At 46.6% G+C, this 21046-nt stretch overlaps 1 protein-coding gene across 3 annotated transcripts in view; it reads right to left on the bottom strand.

Moving 5' to 3' along the window:
• Positions 1 to 496: 496 nt before the first annotated feature.
• Scpep1 (serine carboxypeptidase 1) overlaps positions 497 to 21046 on the bottom strand; it is a 28187-nt gene continuing 7637 nt past the window's right edge. For all 3 annotated transcript variants that reach the window (XM_021648802.2, XM_021648803.2, XM_021648801.2), the window contains exons 4-13: positions 19663 to 19818; positions 19228 to 19302; positions 16950 to 17022; positions 14197 to 14234; positions 13091 to 13219; positions 12082 to 12175; positions 10897 to 11010; positions 8664 to 8801; positions 7683 to 7846; positions 497 to 1152 (exon numbers count right to left, since the gene is read on the bottom strand). In XM_021648802.2, the coding sequence (XP_021504477.1) occupies positions 1090 to 1152; positions 7683 to 7846; positions 8664 to 8801; positions 10897 to 11010; positions 12082 to 12175; positions 13091 to 13219; positions 14197 to 14234; positions 16950 to 17022; positions 19228 to 19302; positions 19663 to 19818 (1044 nt within the window). In that variant the 3' untranslated portion in view covers positions 497 to 1089. The remainder of the gene's footprint in view (positions 1153 to 7682; positions 7847 to 8663; positions 8802 to 10896; positions 11011 to 12081; positions 12176 to 13090; positions 13220 to 14196; positions 14235 to 16949; positions 17023 to 19227; positions 19303 to 19662; positions 19819 to 21046) is intronic.

The following is a 21046-nucleotide window of genomic DNA, read 5'->3' as shown; positions in this document are numbered from 1 at the left end:
AAAGCCAATCTGGCAGAAGAAAAGGAATGCACAGGTTGGACCCAGCACTGGCTTCTTTCTAAGGGCCTCTCCAAGGGGCATAAGAGGGAGGAGAACAGTAAGCCCAAGAGAGGTGAGCCTCTGGCCAGGAACTTGGATAATGCTGCTGCGTTCTGTGAGGAAGCCCTCACCTTCTGTAGGCAGAGCTGGGGTTTGCTGTCCAGGATTGCCTTGGAAGCTACTGGATCACTTATTCAGACCTCAAGCTGTGGTTTAAACATTAAGCCTGGAGCTTATCATCTTCATTTTCAAGAAATGTGGAAATCTTTTGACTAAACATTTATCTTTCCACGAGCTTACCAGAGGGAAATGAAGTGTGCATAAAACTATTAGCTGGTAGGATGACTCGACAGAGTGCTGTCTACCATAGGGAGAAAGCAGAAACACTGGAGGGAAACAATTGGGAATTTGGTAAATAAACAGTGTAACGATCTTAAAACAGAATTTTCAACAGTCATTAAAAATATCACGGTACATTTATTGACGGGAAAAGAAGTGTGGGTCATGTTGATTTGTGATCAAAGTAGAGAGCAAAAGAGCGTACAATATGGACTCCATTTTTGTAAAAATATACATGTATATGTAGCAAATAAAAGACCCGTAGTTGGCAGTTCAGTGGTGTTTATTATTTTGTGTCTCACTCACTGTTTTTATCAACTATGAGTCAGGTCATTAACTTTTGCCCTTTTTTTGGAGACAGGGACTCCTATTTCGTGCAGGCTGGTTTTGAACTTGCAATGTAGCTGAGAATGCTCTTGAACGTCCAATCCTCTCGCTTCTACCTCTCAAGTGCTGGAATGTGGATGGGTTATCATTTGCTTTGGTAACAAGAGACCAGTCCGTTACAATCCTTTCCTTTGGCTGAAAATGCTCTTTACGAAGCAGGACTGATCTCTAAGTAGATGAGGAAGCCACAGTATTCTGGTGTCCAGGAGATGGCAAGGGCTCCCAAGTCACGCCCCACGCTAGAGTCTCAGTAGAAGAGCGCCTGCGTCTTGGGCTCTGCTCCAGTGTCTCTGGGCCCAGCCAGCTCAGCCCAGCTCAGGCATCCTACTCCTGCTGAGTGACCAGCCTCATCATCTTCAGAGCCATGTCCCCTTGGTCAGAAGGGACCTACAATCAAGAAGCATTTCATTAGTGTTCCTGATGGAACTGCTGGGTCAGGGGCAAGGGGGACTGGCACGCTCCATTCAAGGCAAGATCTAGAAAGATCCGTGACAGCTGCCTGTAAAGAAAGGGCTTTTTTGTTGGCCCTGAGTTCTAATGGGCTCCCAGTGTGTTGGGGCCTGAAGATATTGGCATTTAGGGAAGAGTCTTCTCTTTCACTAGGGAGTGATTGTTGCTTTCTCCCTCCCCTCTTTCCCTGTCTGATCCCCCTTTTCTTACTCCTTCCTCTCTTTTTAGCAGTGCTGGGAATCAAACCTAGGGCCTCATGCATGCTAGGCAGGTGCTTTACCACCAAATCACACAACCCCAGTCCTTCCTTATGAAGGCTGTGTTTATAATATTGGGACCCAGCCTATTTATTTATTTATTGTTTTTATCGAGACAGGGTCTCTCTGTGTTACCTTGGCTGTCCTGGACTTGCTTTGTAGACCAGGCTGGTCTCAAACTCACAGGGATCCGCCTGCCTCTGCCTCCCTGAGTGCTGGGAATACGGGCATGCTCCACCATGCTCCACTATACCCAGCCTGTTTAAAACGAAGGAAGCAGAAAGAAGGGCTAAGGATGTAGCTCAGCTGGTAGAGCCTTTGCCTGGCACACATAAAGTCCTGTATTCCATCCCTAGTACCATGTACAACAGGATGTGAGGGCACATGCCTGTAAGACCAGCAGTGGAAGCAGGAGGCCCACAAACTCAAGACCAGCCTTGGTTATAGAAAGTCGGAAACCAGCTTTAAAAAAAAAAAGGACATCAATTAAAAACTTTGAAAACTTTGGGGGAGGGGGGTTGCTGGATACGCCTTTAATCCTAACACTTGGGAGGCAGAGGCAGGCTGATCTCTGTGAGTTCGAGGCCAGCCTGATTTACAAAGAGAGTTCCAGGTCAGCCAAGACTACACAGAGAAACCCTGTCTCATAAAACAAAAACAAACCAAAACAAAAAAACTTGGGGTGGGGGTGGGGCTGGAGAGATGGCTCACTGGTTAAGGACACTGGTTGCTCTTCCAGAGCACTCGGATTCAATTCCTAGCATCTACAAGGTGGGCTTACAACTCTCTGGAACTCCAGTTCCGGGGCATCTTACACATGCAGGCAAAACACTGATGCACATAAGATAAAAATAAATAACTTAAAAAAATCTCTTTTTTAATTAAAAAGGCAGATGTGGCGGTGTGCATGCCAAACCTCAGCACCCCTACGACAAGGCAAAAAGCAGAGACAGCAGAGTCATGCAGAAACTCGTGGGCCTGCACAGCTGGTATGAGACCCTGCCTCTGAAAGTCATTCTCTGACGTCCCCCCATACCCTGTGGCATGTGTGTCCCCAGTCACTCACACACGCATGTTAGCAAATAAAATAAATAACGGAGGAAAGCTGTTAAACATTTGAAAGTGTTTTTTGGGGGGCAGGAATCTCCTTGTCTAGGCTGGGGACGGAGGAGAGAGAGGGGAGAGATTAGAGAGTCCATGACCAACAGGAACGCACACCTGCTGGGCATGCAGCCCCAGGCTTCCACTGTTTCTTTTCTCTAAGATTTTTTAGAATTAATCTTTAATCTTTGAAGAAATTTGACCCCTGGGGAAAGGAGCTGCTGAGGGCTGGAAACTGTGCCTGTGTGTGTATTTCTTTAGCAATAGAACATGAGCTGAGGACTCACTGGGAGAAATATATACACGAAAACTCTTCCTTACACCATTAAAAGAGGGAAGGAGGGGGAGATGTGGAGTAGGGGTCTCTAGGTCTGACATCCCCGCCCTCTGATCCTGTCTGATCCCCAGTCATGGACTCTCTTGGCCAAGGCATGGGGTGGGGCTTACTAAAGTGACCTCTAGCCAGCGGAAGGGGATGACTTCATAGGCTTCCAAAAGGATGACTTTAGCTTGTGTGCACTGTTCTGTTCTGTGTGTGACACACCAAGAAGACACTAGTCTGAATTCCATGCTGGAGTGGGCAGTGTTTCACTTTAGGGCTTTCTAACGGCTTTGCCTAGGTCAGCAGTGAAGTGTCCACATCCACAGATCTATAACTAAAGCCACCTCAACCCTGCCCCCTCCACTTCATGTGTCTGTTTTTCAAAGGGCAGGTATTTCTCCCCCTTCTTGAGACTCTCCCACCCCAGGCTGGCTGAAAATTCACTCTGTAGCTTCGGACCCTCTAGCGGGATGTGGCAGTGGTGCTTGTAATCACAGCACGGAGGCATGAGAGCCAGGAGGTCAAGATCATCCTCACCGCATAGTACATTTCAGACTAGCCTGAGCTAAGCCAGGCTTTGTGTTAACAAACAAAACAAAAAAAAAAAAAACAATACATTTGAGTTGTTGACTTGAGTTTAGTGAAAATTTGTCAAATGATGCTGGAGAGATATCCTATGCTCAAAATGCTTGCCCTGTTAGTATGAAGATCCAAGTTCGATCCCCAGAACTGTCCTAAAAAAGCTAAGGATGCCAGGCATGGTGAGGCACACCTCTAATCCTCACGCTCTGGAGGCAGAAGCAGGAGGAGCTTTGGGAGACCAGCCTTGTCTACAGAGTGAGACAGCCAGGACATAGAAACCCTGTTTTTTATTTATCTATTTATTTATTTATTCATTCATTTTTTTGAGGCAGGGTTTTTCTGTGTAGCCCTGGCTGTCCTGGACTCACTTTGTAGACTAGGATGGCCTCGAATTTACAGAGATCCACCTGCCTCTGCCCCCCTGAGCGCTGGGATTAAAGGTGTGCATCACCACCGCCCCATGAGAAACCCTGTCTTTAAAAAAAGAAAATGCTGGTGTGGTAGCATGTGCCTTGAATCCTGGCACTGGGAAGCAAAGGCAGGAGGACCCCTGAGGCTTGCTGTGCAGCCAGCCTTTTCTAACTGTGAGTTCTAGGGCCAGTGAGAGACCATGACTCAAAGGAGGTTGCCAGCATTCCTAAGGATAATGTTACAGCTTAGCCTCTGGTCTCTGGATACAGGTACTTGCATCTACACACATGTACCCTTCAGAACATGTGCGCTTGTGCAGACACATGTGTGTGCACACACACACATTAAAAACTTGCATAATTTCCAATAACTTTTCAAATGACTCTAATTCTTTTTTAATTTTGTTTTGGTTTGGTTTTTCAAGACAGGGTTTCTCTGCATAGCCTCGGCTGTCCTGGACTCACTTTGTAGACCAGGCTGGCCTCCAACTCACAGTGATCCCCCTGCCCCTGCCACCACGCCCAGCCTACTCCTTTCTATTACTTATTTCTGTGAGGCGGCATTCTCAGAGGTGACTAGATGGTGCATCAGGGAAAAGCCGCTGCTGCCAGGCCTGACGAGCTGCGGCTGCTCCTCCAGACCCACGAGGCTGAAGGAGACAAGTGAGTTGTCCTTTCACCTCCACACCCCTGACGCTCTGCAAAAATAAATGTAACTAACAATACTTTAAAGTCAAGAGAGCAAGGCTAGAGGTAGCGCAGTGGTTAACAGCCCTTGCTGCCCTTTCAGAGGACCGGAGCTCAGTTTCTAGGCTCCTCGTTGGGTGACTCACCTGTTGGTGAACCCTCTTGTGGTTTCCTTGGGCACCCACAAGCATGTGGTTTCTATTCACATAGACACAAACATTTGAAAATAAGGGGCTGGAGAGATGGCTCTGGGGTTGAGAGCATCTGGCTGTTCTTCCAGAGGACCCAGGTTCAATTCCCAGCACCCACATGGCAGCTCACACTGCTTGTCACTGCAGTTCCAGGGGATCTGACACCCTCAGACAGACAGACATGAAGGCGAAACACTAATACATAAATTAAAAAGAAGAAAAAGTAAACAAATAAAATAAATCATTTTAAAAAAGAAAAATAAAATGAACCTTACAAAACTAAAACAGAGGTAAGCGCTGAAAAAATGTTTTTTGTTTGTTTTTATGGCTTTTTCTTTTCTTTTCTTTTTTTTTTTTTTTTTTGAGACAGGATTTCTCTGTGTAGCCCTGGCTACAGAGATCTACCTGCTTCTGCCTCCCTGGCTCCTGAGTCCTAGAATCAAACGTGTGTGGCACCACGCCCATCTCAGAATATATTCTTTATATAAAAATACAGGTATACACATCTCACTATTATAAAAATTTACTTTAGTCTCTAATAAACAGCAAAATTAAATATATACCGAAGAACTGTCTTTCAATAAATTTATGATTCATTATTAGCAAATGTGTGATTTGTGATTCTGTCTATATCCCTGGGCTCCACTGCAGCTCCAAGCAGTCAGGGACCAGCCCCACTCACCTACTCCGTGCTCTAGGCACCTGCGTGATAGGATTTATGGTTAGTGCTTAGGAGACGTCCGGGCGTTTGGTTAATGAAGTTTTGGGGCCCTTCTGCCTTTTGCTATTCCCATTTCCTACATCAGAATGGGTGTCTGTTGTGGGAGTTGAGTTGGGGACCTCTGTTATCTCTCTCAGCTCAAAGAAAGCTACGTAATCAACACATAACCTAAGAAGAAAATAGTACGTTCCCTCCATGGGCACGGAAGTGGTCCTTCTTTGTACCCAGTGCTTCTTCTAAACATATCCCTGCCCAGATACACTCTCCACCTTCATGCCATGCATGCTGTGACTTCACAAAGCAGCCAGCATTTCTGCTTTGTTTCGAGATTGGTTCTTATGTAGTCCAGGCTGGCCTGGAATTTACTGTCACCAAGGCTGGACTTGATTCCCGATATTCCTGGCTGTCTGGCTGTCTCCTGAGTGTCCTGGGATTATAGGAGGGTGTTGTTGGGCTCTGTTCAGCTCTGATCTTTACACAGTCACGGGAAAGCAATTCTCCCTTCTTCCCCCAGGACAAACCGCTAAGAGCAATGCATCCTATGAATTCATTTAAAACAAAGAATGAAGGAGGGAGAGTCTAGCATACGGCTCCTGGGGGGATTTAAACTTGAAAATGAGTTCATGTTCAGCCTCACAGGAGTACTAACAGAGGCTGAGAGGCCCTTAGCTGAAGGACATGATACTCAAGTGTTTGAGATTTTCCCCCCAGATTTTGAAACACTTGCATATACACAAGAAATCTCGATTGAGGCGGGGCCCAAGAGGGCTGTCACTCATCCTCATGGGACGAAGGTAATTTTATTCTATGTTTTTAAGCACATAGTGTCTGGACTATGTCAGATGACAGGAGACCCTGGCAATAATCTTTTTCCTTGCAAAAGTCACGCTGATGTTAAAAAAAAAGTTTTGGATTTTAGATTTTTGGATCAGCAGCGCTTAACCTGTAGTAGAATTAATTTAATTAAAAAACTCAAAACTGGACTAGGGCCGGGGTTTTCAACCATCCCTAATGCTGGGACTCTTTAATACAGTTGGGGTAATCCCAACCATAAAGTTATTTTGTTGTTACTTCTTAACTAGTTTTGCTGTTATGAATCATAATGTAAGTATCTAACATGCAGGATATCTGACATTCACTCCCAAAGGGTTCTCAACCCTCAGGTTGAGAGCTGCTGGGCTAGGGACAAAAGTCAGTTGGTACAGTGCCTGCCTCGAAACCTTGAGGACCTGAGTTCGGATCCCTAGCACCCATGATGAGCCAGTCACACAGGACACACCTGCAATCTCAGCACTGGGCAAGCAGAGACAGGAAGACCCCAAGCTCACTGTCCGAATTCAGTGAGGCTCTGTCATAAGAAATAGCAATAGGGGCTGGAGAAATGGCTCAGTGGTTAAGAGCAGTGACTGCTCTTCCAGAGGACCTGGGTTCGATTCCCAGTACCCACATGGCAGCTCACAACTGTCTGTCATTACAAGATCTGACACCCTCACACAGATATAGGTGTATAGGCAAAATATATATAGGTGTATTGGTATAGGCAAAATACCAATGCACATAAAAGTGAAAATAAATAAATTATAAAAAAAATTAAAAAAAAAGAAATAGCAATAATAATAAGGTCGATGGAGATGGATCAGCAATTAAGAGACCTAGCTGGTCTTCCAGAGGACCCAGGTTCAATTCCCAGGGACCACATGGCAGCTCACAACTGTCTGTAACTCCAGTTCCAGAGAGGATCTGACATCGACACACAGACATAGATACAGACACATACTCTGATGCACATTAAATAAATAAATCTTTAAAATAAAGAAAAATGGAGCCAGGTGTGGCGACATGTGCCTTCAATCCCAGCAGAGGGAGCCAGGAGGATCTTTGTGAGTTCAAGGTCGGCCTCGTCTATTACATTGTGTAACCTTAGGCTGACCCTGCTTTCAAACAAACAAATAGGGTGGAGAAGTCATCAAGAAAGACAACACCCTTATCAACTCTGGCCTCCAGGTAAGAATGCAAGACACACATACACACACACACACACACACACACACACACACACACACACACACAAACTACAAATACTACCAAGCCCGAAGTTCTTCTCTGAAGGCCAGTCCAGGCAGCATACCCATGATACATTGCGGATTCCCACAGAACACCATCCTTTAAGTCTACAACAAAAGGCACATCGCTCACCATGTGACCCGCCTTCAGGATCCAGTAGAAGGCCAGGTTCTCATAGGACTTGACAAACGCAGATGTCTCCAAAGACTTAGGATTGGTGTACAGGGGCTTCCATTTCAGCTCATTGAATTTGGACAGGTGGGGCCACTTGAGCTTACGCAGCCAGGCCTCCTGACCTAATAAGGGGGCCGAGGAACAGCATCAGCACTAAGAGTTTGGTGGTGTCAGGGACAGAGGGAAAACAATCTAGTTCTTATGACTTACTGCTTCCCAGCTGTAATGTGCATTAAAACCCATGGAGTCTTGTTTCAGGCACCAACCCCCTTTCTAAAAGCTTACCACAGCTGTGAGGCTGGCTTGTCGTCTGTTTGTTTTTAAACTTTTAAATGTCACCATCTTTTTTTTTTTTTTTTTAAGAGACTGTCTTGCTAAACTGCAAGTGTTCCAGGTTGGTCTTGAACTTGCTCCCTTGCTCATCTAGGCCTTGTGATCGTAGTCATACTGTCTCAGCTTCAGTAGCTACAATCACAGGCGTGGCCCACTAGGCACAGCATTACCGGTGTGTTCTAAGAACACACATCTACTGCGATCAGACAGAGCTTTAAGGCAGGGCTATCTCTACTGCCTGAGACCAGTTCTCCTTCAGCCTTGGAGTAGACTTGTTAGGGGTTAGTGTTTAACATCTTCTGTAACACCACAGAAAATAAAGCTATCCCTCAATAAAGTAGTGTATGTGGCCAAGAGCCAGGAAGACTTCGGCAGGAGGAGGGGATAGCGGTTACTCTTTTCTTTAATCATACCCAGGCACCCCAGAATTGGAAAGACCCCAGAATTCTCTCATGTGTCATACTTCAAGAGGCAAAGTCAGGGGTGGATGGGTGTAGCAGGAAATGGTATCCCTCCCGACATTAATGCCGCCAACCCCAAGGCTAATGTATCCATGGCCATTTCCTTCTAGTTTGACCCATGACCGCTTCCAGAGTTGGGTCCTACCCATGGTGTCCACAATGAGATCCAGCTGTCCGTTATACACAGTCACGTTGATCCCAGCTTCCAGCAGCTCATCCACGATGCTGACTGCAGGCTTCATGAAGTCCCCCTCCATGCTTAAGAAGACGGAAGATGCCTGGGCTGCAAAAGGAGAAGGAGAAAGAGCTAGCAGGTTGGAACACGCCAGATTAAGAAGTATCTCTCAACCCAAGCATCCTAAGCCCCGGTCCCTAAATGTCCCTAGGTAGCAAAGATGCTCCACAGAGGGACCAACCGGCCAGCAATAACTGGGTGGAAAGGGTACAAAATTAGCGTACATTGTCCCTCTGCTTAGGAGCTTGAGATGAGGGGACGTGCCACATGCCACGTCCCAGGAGGAGCTGAAATCCGCAGAAGGAAACAGGCGGAGGCCCAGCAAGCCTTTAGCTGGACCCCTTGGGAATACATTGTGCTTTGGGCCATTAGTTTGGCGCCAAGTAGTTCCATGTTCCTGGTTCTGAACCTGGACAGAGAGCTATCTTACCACAAACCAACCGGACCTAAGCTACTCCAAAACAGGCCTTCAGGAAAGGCAAATGGCTACCAAGTACCAGGCAAGAGAGCAGGCAGCACAGATTCCTGCCAATGCCCGACCACCTGCCCCATCAGCACGGCAACTGACAACCATGTTTATCCCTTCATCTGACAGGCACTAGGCTAGAAAATATTACAGAAGCAATTTCCACCTCTTCATTACTGTACGAAATAAGAAGCCTGGACACACTTGAAATAGGTGAGGCTCAGAGGGGCTGAGGAACACAGCCAGGTGAAGCTAGCCAACGCCAACTGATCTAAGACTTGACTTTGGGACTGAGCAACCAGCTGCGACTCAGACTCAAGGACAGCCTGCCCCTTTTACTTATTCGGATTTTCTTTTGACATAAGGTCTCGCTCTAGCCCAGGCTGACCTAGAACTCACCGTGATACTCCTACCTCAGCAGCCCAAGTGCTGGGTTCACACATGTAACTGCTACACCTGGCGACTTATTTAAAGACATGTAGCCCACGTTATGTAGCTATGTAGCCAGGGTAGCCCCTGACCTCTCAATCCTCCTGCCTCAGCCTGCTGAGCACTGGGACTACAAGTGTCTGTCACTATACCCAGCCCCCTGCGGTGTCTAACGCCATAGCCTGGCTTTTTATTTGATTCAAAGACACGAGGATACTAAATCAGGAATGAGCCCCCAGTGATGCAGACTGTGACAATGACCCATGACCATAGCTCTCAGTGGCTACAAGGGGGTGACCTGAGAAAGGGCCCCCTGACCTTGTAATCTTGGGGTATCTTAGATGCAAAGCAAAGAAATGCCACTCTGCTTGTTCAGAGGCCCCTATGGCACTAAGGAGGAACGTTACCCTAAGGTTTCTATGTGGACTTGATCTCTAAAGACTCAAGTATTTCCACACTGTGACCTCTAGAGCTGAACACAGACAAGACGGACGGTATCTAGGGCCAGCATGTTTGAGAGACCAGCATGGGGACTGGTCCCACGCGCATGGACTGTCTGATACCCTTCAAGGGAACTTTGGCTAAAAACAAAATCTCACTTGTGGCCATACATGGAGCATTTTATCCTCACTTTAAAAATCCTGTTTATGTGCTGACGGGTGGGTAGGGAGACTGACATATGCCATGGTTGCGCACAGAGAGGCCAGTGGGAAGCTTCTGGCAGTTGGCTCTCTCCTTCCAGCCCGGGAGTCCCAGAGACTGATGTCAGGTCGTCATGATGGATGGCAAGTGCCTCTAAGCACCGAGCCATCTCCCTGACCATCTATTTTTTTTTTTTTTACAGACAGTGTTTTGCCAAATTGCCCGGGCTGGCCTCAAACTTGTGATGCTCCTTAGGTCAGCCTCCTGAGTACTCGAATTTCCCATCACGCGTACTACCATACCCCACTGTGTTATTATTATTATTTTTTCACTGTGTAATAGTCCACACACCCATAACAGGCTTCAACAATAATAGACTCGTAACCGATCACATGCCGTCTCTCCTCCCGCCCATTTCTCCGCCGGCTCCTTAGCCTGAATCACTTTTGCCACGTCACGGACTGATCCTACCTCTGCTGCGGAAGTAAAATTACCTTACTTACAACAGACTGTCACCACCAAGGAAACCCATCTACGAATGAAAGGCTCTGAGTCTACACACGCCCCGCCCCCCACAGACTGCATGTGATCAGAGCGCTGAGGTACCTCCCCAGGAGCAATCCTCCGGGATAATTTTGAGCTTCTTTCTGATGGGGCCGTTCATGAGTTGACTTAAGGCGTCTTCTTGTAGGTGTCTCACGTGACGCTGACAAAGACGAACTAAAAGCAAACTGGTATAGAGTGAGTCAAAGGGCTGAGATCAGGACCCCACGAGACATCTTTTCCAAGCTGCAGGGGGAGATGGCACAGCAAAGGGGGCCTTTCTCCTGGAAAAGAAGAAGTGTCACTTTGGTCCACGTGGAGGAGGAAAGGAGGCCAGAGGTAGGTTGAAAGTGGATCTGTTAGTATTCATAACTGCATTCCGTGCACTTGAGAGCCACTGGGATCACCCTGGACAGACTAGGAAAGTCGCTGAGAAGAGGAACTGAGGGGCGTTCAGCAGGCTTTATGTGCTTTTTCCTTACTGAGGGAGGGTTTCAGGCATTTTGCAATTAAGGCTAAGCTAGGCAGGCTAAGAGACCACTACGGTCAGCCCTTCAGGGACCTGATAGTTCAGTGAGTAGAACCTGCTTCCTGTGGTACAGTTCAATGGCAGAGCGGGTGCTCAGCATGCACCTAACCCTTCCTCATCAAAGGGCATTGGTTCCCATTGCTTCCTGGCTCGTTGGCTAAGATCAAGTGTTTAAGTATGGTGAGTAACAAAAATCCAGATACAAGGCCAGTGATGGTGGTGGTGGTGGCCAGCAGTGGAGGTGGCCTTTAATCCCAGCACTGGGGAGTCAGAGGCAGGCAGATCTCTGTGAGTTTGAGGTCAGCCTGATTTACAGAACAAGTTCCAGGACAGCCAAAGTTACACAGAGAAACCCTGTCTTGAAATACCAAACAAACAAACAAAAAAAAAAGATGAAAAAGCTACTGTATGATTCCATTTATATAGAATGTTGAGAAAAGCCAAACCCCAGAGAGGCAGAAAGTGGCTTAGTGATTGCCTGGGGCTGGGAGTGGGAAGAAGTGACTGCAAGCAGATGTGTGGGATCTTTTTTGGAGCGATGAGAATGTTCTAAAACTGGATTGTGGCGATGACTGTGCAACTCTGAGTATACTTAAAGCCACTGCAAGCTACAGATGAACGAAGCAGATTTTCCGTTACACACAGGGCATGTTAGTAACAGGGCAGGTCTTCCTGCATAGAGGCTGGGGTAGGGGTTAACAGCGTCAAGGTACACTCACCTAAGGGGCTCCGGAGGAATTCAAGGCCCGATTCCATAGAGGTCGTGGGAGTGCCTTTCGTTAAGATGTTGTAGAAGTTTACCCCGTCTGTGTTCTGAAATAAAAGAGCGCATTTGGATGGTTCCTCGTGTCCGCCGTCAGAGTTGCAGGACAGAAAAGTGCTTGGCTTTTCGAGGATGAACTTAAGCTTATAAATTTACTGAACTAGTAGTAAGAAAGCCTCTCTGAAGGCTTAGACAGCAGCTGCGCCCTCCCACGTGCCTGCTCATGGCACCAATGAAACGCAAAGTGCCTATGTGTCAATGTCCAGGGAGCCGGGAGTGACGGAGTGTCCTCTTGGTCATCTTATTCTTTTCTGCCGTTTCAAGGAAGAATGCTACCCGACAAGGATCAAATTAGAAAACATATTGTTTTTGAAATACACGCTCCCCTGAGCAAGGCAGTCTCTCTCCTCTGGTGTTTTGAGGTGTTACCTCATGTGCAGTCAATATGTAGCTAAGGATAACCTGGAACCCTGATCCTGCTGCTTCTTCTAAGTGCTGGATTACAGATGTACGCCACCATGCTAGGCCACTGGACCACGTGTTTTGTTTGTTTGTTGGGTTTTTGGTGTTGTTTTGTTCTTGAATAAGGGTCTCATGTACCCTAAGCTGACCTTAAACTTACTATGTAGCTGAAGTGACCCTGAACTTCTGATGCTCCTGACTCTACCTCCCCAGTGCTGGGATATTACATTCATGCACCACTATGCTGGACCATCACACAGTCTTTCTGATAGAATCCAAACATTCAATCAGGGACAAGTAGGTCTTTCAAACCTAGGAAGCTTTGTGACCCTATAAAGGGCTGCTATGACATTGCTAAGACCCTGTAGATTTACCATTCAGCATGCAAGCAGTTCTAAATTTGTGGGAGGCCCAGGATCAGCCTGGGCTGATCACAACATCAACCATGTCCCATCTCCCAGGGAGAAAGCCACTTTCATGTTAGCCGCGAGCTTGCCCTTTACCTTTTCAATGACCATTTCTGCTTTCCCCCACAGCTGAGTGGCCTCCTTGTAGAAGCCCTTGTCTATAGCACTGAGGACTTGCTCTGCAATGTTGGACACCTCTGCCAAGCCTTTGTCATCAAGGAGGGACTGGAAGATAAATGGAGAACAAAAAGCCCACTTGATTAGGGAGCATGGATCTGGTACCACTGAAGCAGATGATAAGCAAGAGAGAGAAGGGAAAATAGAAGCTTCAGAGAGGTGCTGGGGATCAAACCCAGGACTTTGTCCATTCTAGGCAGTGTTCTACCACCGAGTCATAGCCCTGGCCCCAATTCCCATACTAATTGATGGAAAAAACAGAATAGACTGTTAAATGAATCAAGATTATAGGCCCAGGACCTTTTGGCTTTGGAGGAGGGGATTTGGAGAAGAGGCTTTGGAGGAGGGGGTTTCTGAAAAATCATATAAGAACAAGAGAATTCAAGATCGTGTATTGGGCTTGAATGGAGACAGAGGCTGGCAGATCTCTGTGGGATTTAGGTCATCCTGGTCTACACAGGTTTTGGGGCTAGGGATGTAGTGGAATTGGAGAGTAGGAAGGAAGCTCTAAGACCCATGAGATCTTGCCTCAAGATCAGAAGAACACATGACATGCCAACACTTGGGGCTAAGCTCAGTTGGCAACAACAACAACAACACACACACACACAAACAAACACACACACACACACACACACACAAGTGCACAATCTTTCAAAAGAAATCCCTAGGGCATCAGTAAGGCCTGACTCTGGGCGTGCCTGTGAGGATTTGTCCAGAGAAGACTAACTGAGGTATGATGGTAGAGAACCATCTACTTGGATCCTAGACTGAATATAAAGGGGAAAGGAATGCCTGATGAGCATTCTTCTTTCTGCTCCCTGATCCACCCAGATACAGGCCAAGTCTTCCCTGCCATGGCGGATCATACCCCCTCAAACTGTAAGCCAAAACAAATCCTGCTGCCCTTGAGTGGCTTAATAATGATAACCTCTCTCCCTGGAGTCCAAAGGAGGTCGGAGCCCAGAGATGCCAGTGGGACTGTTTCCCAGGGAGAGTACAGAGGGGAGGACCCACGTACTCACCATGCTGTACAGATAAGGTCCCCAGGACAGCACTGAATCTAAAGAAAACCAAACATGTACAAATTAACAAAAGACCGCCCCAATCGCTTCCTGTCAGAGCACAAAGAGACAGCAGTAGGAAAAAGTGGCTCTGGAGGTAAATCCTCCAGAGGACCCTAGCATCCAAAGAGGAATGGATGACATCTCGGTGGTTGGAAGGTGGGATGAGGGCAGGTCCTTCCTGCCAACTCGAAGGTCCAGTGGCATGTTGACCTGATCTGACTGCCCGACAGTGTGTCCTGGGCGGAGATGCATCTGACACAGCACACAGGCAGCGGGTAGGTGAGCGCTGCTGGAGGCTTGCCTCTGCGGCTGGCTAGCTTCCTGACAGTGACAAAGATGCCCCCACCCTCGCACTGCCATTCTGCTCCTCCAAGTGTGGAGATGTTTGCCTCTGCCAACGTACTTTAGGAAGAAAGCTAACACGGCTCTGACTCCTGTGGCTGCGGCTACCCTGTCAACGTGCTCATTTGTACTCTGCAAACACTGAAAAGCTAAGGGCACCAAGGGGAGCAATCAGCTCCAAGAGACTTTAAAATGAGCACTACAGAGCTGGGCATAGTGGCACACACCTTTAATTCTTGCACTTGGGAGGCAGAGGCAAGTGGATCAGCAGAGTGAGTTCTAGGACAGCCAAGGCTACACAGAACAACCCTGTCTTGAAAAAAAAAACAGAGAGAGAGAGAGAGAAAGAGGGAAATAATTACCTTCACGGAACACAGTGAGTAGCTGGGGCTGGTCTCCAGCTACCACACCCCCACCAGGTAAGACACAAGTTATTGAAGCGTGCCAACAAAATATCAAGGACTTCCATGGACCAAGCACATTTGAGAACATCACTCTGCTGCTTAGAACCCTCCAACCAGGAGCCAGTTAGTCCCCAAAGCATATCTGAAGACATTTCTGGTTGTCACACTAACTGAAATTACTGGCATCCTGACCAGAGGATGGGAATGCTCTGTCCAAAAACGGGGGTTGGGGAGATGGCTCAGCAGTTAAGAGTGCTTGTTGCGCAAGCATGGGGATCTGAGTTCACATCCCCAAACCCACATGCAAGGCCAGACTTGGTTGTGTCTTCTATAATCCCAGCACTGTGTGGGGCAGAGACAGGAAGATTTATGGGGCTTACTGGCTACCAGCCCACTTCCATGTTTAAGAAATAAGGGGGGTGGGGCTGGAGAGACGGCTCAGAGGCTGCTCTTCCAGAGGTCCTGAGTTCAATTCCCAGCAACCACATGGTGGCGCATAACCATCTATGATGAGATCTGGTGTCCTCTTCTGGCCTGCAGGCAGAACACTGTATATATAATAAAATAAATAAATCTAATAAAGAAAGGAAGGAAGGAAGGAAGAGAGAGAGAGAGAGAGAGAGAGAGAAATGAGGTGCGGGACTCAGCAGTTAAGAGAACCAGAGGACCGAGTTTGATTCCCAGTACCCACATCAGGGGGTTCATAACGACCTGTAACTCCAGTCCAAGAGGATCTGATGCCTTCTTTGGCATGAGGGCACTGTACACACACGGTACACAGACATACATTTGGCAAACACCCATATACATGAAATGAGAATAAATAAGCTCTCAAAAGAATTGTTTTAAAGACACAAGGTAGAAAGTGATAGAGAAACATGTTTGGTCCTCTTCGGGTGCATGCATGCATACATGGGCACATGCACTGGCACACATGCATTAATACACTACATGCACACATCTGGCACATATCACCCCCCCCCAACCACACACACATACACACAGGACAAAAAAAAAAAAATTAAGTCTTTAATACACAGAACAGTTCCCAACAACAAGCTACACTACTCCAAATGGTTGTGGTGTGGAGGTTGGGGAAACCTAGGAGAGTTAACCTGGCCAAGATGATCGCTTCAGATGCCTGAGACCACACCCTGATTCTGTCCGAGATAGGCCACTCCCGTCTGTGCTCCAAAGGATTACAAAAATACAGACCTCGGAGTTGCAAGGCCCAATGCCAACCTTGCCTCACCACTACCACCACCACCATGAGCCATGGAAGGAAAGTTCACTGCAGATGCTAGAGGGGACAAGCTGGTGACACAGAATCATCCTGTGCTGAGCCACCCAAAACTGGGTCTCCTCCATAGGAGGCCACTCATGCTGCCTGGGGACATATTTCATCATCCCTCTGAGTGCCTGCTGTAAACTTTGATTCCTGTGCTGGAAATGTCACATCAGAGAACTCAGCTTGATGGCAGGGGCTATGATAATGATGCTTCATCCTCAAGTATCTTTGGATGCTCTCGGGGTGAGTGAATACTTTCTGTAATGGCTTCTCCAAGAACCCCAGAAACTTCTGCTGTCCTTCATCTGGATAGCACACCCCTTGTGGGATGGCTGTTTCTCCCAGGCTTGGCATGCTTGCCACCAAGGAGCAGAGTGGCTGTGTAGTAACCTATCAGAGACCTTGACCTGTAGCCAGGGCAACAAAATAAACAGAACTATGCAGCAGATAGCAGATAGCCAGGTCCATAATAGAGCAGGCAAGGGAGGAAAGGAGACCACAAGACCCTTCCTTTAGATTCCAACCTCCTGCCCTACCACACCTAGAAATACTAAAATATCTGAAGTTACTTTTGTCTCAAAAAAAAAGAAAGGAAGGAAGAAAGGAAGGAAGGAAGAAAGGAAGAAAGGAAGAAAGGAAGAAAAGAAAAAAGAGATTCCTAAAAATCCCATACTTACCTATAGGTGAGATCCAGGAGTCACCCAAAGCAACTCCAGAAAAGTTGCAACTGATGGTCCCTTGTTGAATAGCCTGAAAGAAGAGGCAAGAAATGCTCTGATCAAAGGTGCAAAGGCCTCTATCCCTCCTCAGCAACAGAAGACCACATACATGACAGCAATCCCTGCCCACCACCACTGGGAAATGGAGGAGGGGCTGCTGAGTTCTCTCTCTTTCTGCTTTGTTTATGTGTCCTCAGGACAAGTATAAGATCTGTCCCCAGTTGTCTTTGAGGGGCTAGGGAAATCCATGTCCTGAAGTCTGGGAGCCTCGCCAGGCACTTGGGCTCCTTGGGAACAGGTACCACTGCCAAGCAATGGTCACTGAGGCTGGGGCTCCCCAGGACATCCTTGAGGGTGGAGCCCATACACAGGACAGGAAGTTCATCCTTCTCTGCACCTGTCCTGAAACAGAAAGCTGGATGTAACCTAAACATCCACCAGGAAGGTGGGCCACATGAACTATCATACATGATAAAAATTCAAGAGATACAGCAGAAAGTTCATTATGAACCAAAGTGAATATATCCCTACAGCTTATTATTCAACACTCAAAAACCAAAATATACGGTGGGGTATCATATATGCTATTATGTGTATAAATGTGGGGGGAAAAGAATACAGATGAATTAGGTTAACACAGTTCTGTGTATCTGGGAAAATGAAGAGACTAGGAGGCTGCCAAGGGGAGTAGGGCAAAGGCTAAAAAAATAAATATGTAAGTGAATGACACCCAAAACAAGGCAAGAAGCCTGGATCTGGGCTTGATGGTACAGGCTTATAACCCCAGCTAGTCAGGAGGCTGAGGCAGAGGGACTGGATTTTCAAAGCTTGCTTGGGCCACAGACTGGACTCAAGGCTAGCCAGGACAACTCAGTGGGATACTGTGTCCAAACAGAAGAGAGAGGCAGGGTGGTATAATTGAGCAGTGGAGTGTGTGCCTAGCACCCATAAGGCCCTGGGGTGCTTAATCCTTAGTACCGGGAAGGGGTACAGGAGAACAGGGAGAAACTGAAGAGAAAGGAAGAGCAAAAGAGAAGAGAGGGGAGAAAGGAGAGAGGAACAAAGCCAGGGTTGGGGCTCAGGTGTAGCTCAGTAATAAAGCACCTGCTTAGCATACATGAGGCCATGAACTCACTGACAGAAAGAAGGAAGGGGGAGGGGGAGGAGAGAGGAAGGGACGGAGGGAAGGAGAGGAAAGGAATCAGAAAGCTGAAACAAAAAGTTCAAGGTCAGGCCAGACTACATAGTATGTAGCAAGTAAGTAACAGGACAGCTAGGGCTACACAGCAGGACATTAGTTCTAAATAAATAAATGTCCTAGAAAAATGAAGAGCCCTTAGGGACATCAGAACCAGGTACCATTCTTCTGGGCTGGTTATTAGCTTGGACAAACCAGCTTAAAAGGCATGTTGGGACCATTTTAAAGAGTCTGAATACAGGGGTGAAACGTGCTGCAGGAAAGCGGGGGGCCCACTGCCGGAGACAGGCCACAGTGTGTCTGCCTTTCAAGTCAGCATTTTATGTATGTGAGCAGAAAGTACTACAAAGTGCCCAACTGTGGCAAGGGCTGCTACCTGGTGGGTGAGGTTTTTTTGTCTTTGAGACAGGGTGCTGCCCAGGCTGGCTTCAAACTCACAACCTCCCTCCTCAGCCTCCTAGTGTTTGGACTATAGTTCACAGCTGTTATATACTATAGATGGTAGTATAATACAGTATACTACTATGCTATATTATACTATGCTAATATACTATATATTAGAGTATATAACTATATAAACTATATATATAAGTATATAACTATATAAAATAGTAATGTATTTTATATGTGTGTAAAATATATAAAATAAAATATATTCTATAAAAATATATAATCTATATTATTAATATTATATCAACATTATTATTAATATTATTATTAATAAAATACATTTTATTTTCTATATTTTATATATGTTAAATAGTCATGTATTTTATATATTTTGTATGTATATGTGTTTGCCTGCCGGTACGTGTGTACACAAGATGCCATGCCTGATGGCCTAATTTGATGCCCCGAACTCATAGTGGAAGGAGAGAATAAACCCCTGAAAGCTGACCTCTGATCTCCACCCCTCACACACACCATGACATGTGCATGCACATATACACTAATTTTTTTTTAATAAATAAGGTCTGTTCAATATCAGACCTTATGTGTGAAAGTGACAACCCCTAACAGAGTCGCCCTCCTGTGTACCTTGTGAAGTTCTAGACTGATGCCAGCAGCCATCTTCCCTCCGTAGGATTCTGAGAAAATGTAGAATGGAACCGTCTAGCAAGAAAAGGAATTTACAAAGAATTAAAATACCCTGATTGCAATAACTGCAGGTCACACAAATTATCTTCAGATTTCTAAAGTGTACAGCGCCAGATAAAGCCACCCTGCTTTTGTCTTTGTCTCCATATCTGCTTATTGATGTCTAGTGGAGTCAAAACCCACAACCTAGGGAGGCAAGAGGAAGTCTCAGAAAACCAGCTGCCACTGAACTCCTTTTGTTTGCTTGCTTTTTGAGACAGGGTCCCTCCATGCAGTCCCGGCTGTCCTATGGCACTGAACTCTTGAGGGGGCTTAATATCCTGAAGAATCCCTTGTCCCTCCTGTTTGTCTTTCCTGACTAAGCTGCAGAATTACCTGGAATTCTTTATGGCAATCAAAGAAGGATTTCAGGAGAACCATCATGTCAGAAGCCACCCTGTCCAGATCCTTTGCGTAGGCATCAGTAGTGTTCACGTAACTGAAGCCAGTGCCCACAGGATTGTCCACAAACAGGAGACTGGCCCATTTCAGCTGAGGCAGACAATGCAATCAGCGGTGAGTCACCCATCATCTTCCTAGCAACTCGGCAAAACCACGTCTATGGTAAGGTCAGGGTGGTAATTTTATCTTATGGCTTAAAAATGATTTCAGAGGGGGAGGGGGACTGGGAAAATGGCCCAGTTAGTAATGTGCTTGCCTAATGAGCAGGAGTCCCGAGTTCCATCCCCAGAACCCATGTAAGAAAAGTTGGAAAAGCCTGGTGGTAGTGGTGCACACCTTTAATCCCAGGCAGAGGCAGGTGGATCTCTGCGTTCGAGGCCAGCCTGGTCTACAGAGTAAGATCCAGGATAGCCAGAGCTACACAGAGAAACCCTGTCCCCCCACCAAAAAAAAAAAAAAAAAAAAGTTGGGCAAGGTATCACACACTTGTAACCCTGGTGCTGAAGAGGTGGAAATACTCTGTAGCAGTGTGTATAGTGTAAATAAAAAGTGAGTTTTAGGCCAATTACAGAGTAAGAGACCTTGTCTCAAAACAACAAACCAAGGTGGACATGCGCACAAACACACACACACACACACATACACTACACAAAATAAATACAAAAGATTTTTTTTTTTAAGGGAACAATATAGACTGCAGTGAAGAAACGAGAGACAAGATGAACACATACACAGCAACACGGACTTTAAGCCATTACGTCTCACACATGGAAGCACACTACAGTAACAGCGGAGGGAGCACCAGGCTGTATTCCTCTGAGCAGTAATTTGAAGGTGTGAGCATACACAAGAATATGGATGGGCTATCATGGGCTAGGGATGTAGCTCAGTTCTTAGGATATTCACTTAGCATGCCTAGAGCCCCGGGTTCCATCCCCAGCACTGCATAAAGCGGCGGTGATGGACATGCCTATGATCCTAGCACTGAGAAAGAAGAGGATGAAAACTTCAAGGACATCCATGGCTATACACCTTTAATTGGGGGCTGGCTTGGGCTTCACGAAATGCTGTCTCAAAAAATTTTCAAAAGATTTATGGATCTCGCACATCATTCTTTTTCCAGATGAATAATTTCCACATTGGCCCATCTTCCCAGTAAAAATACTGCAAGAACAGACTCTCTTCTACTACGCTTTCCAAAGAAGCTGAGAATTCTAAATTGGGCATCTGGAAGGCATCTCAGAGATGAGCATCTGCCATGTTCTTCACTGATCAGCAGCAAGGTTAGAACTATTCCAGGCCAAGAGAAACCGCTACA

This window comes from Meriones unguiculatus, chromosome 7 (genome assembly GCF_030254825.1).
Source record: "Meriones unguiculatus strain TT.TT164.6M chromosome 7, Bangor_MerUng_6.1, whole genome shotgun sequence".
Classification (NCBI taxonomy): domain Eukaryota; kingdom Metazoa; phylum Chordata; class Mammalia; order Rodentia; family Muridae; genus Meriones; species Meriones unguiculatus.
The sequence above is the reverse complement of the archived record's forward strand: the minus strand, read 5'-3'. Positions and strand labels throughout refer to the sequence as shown.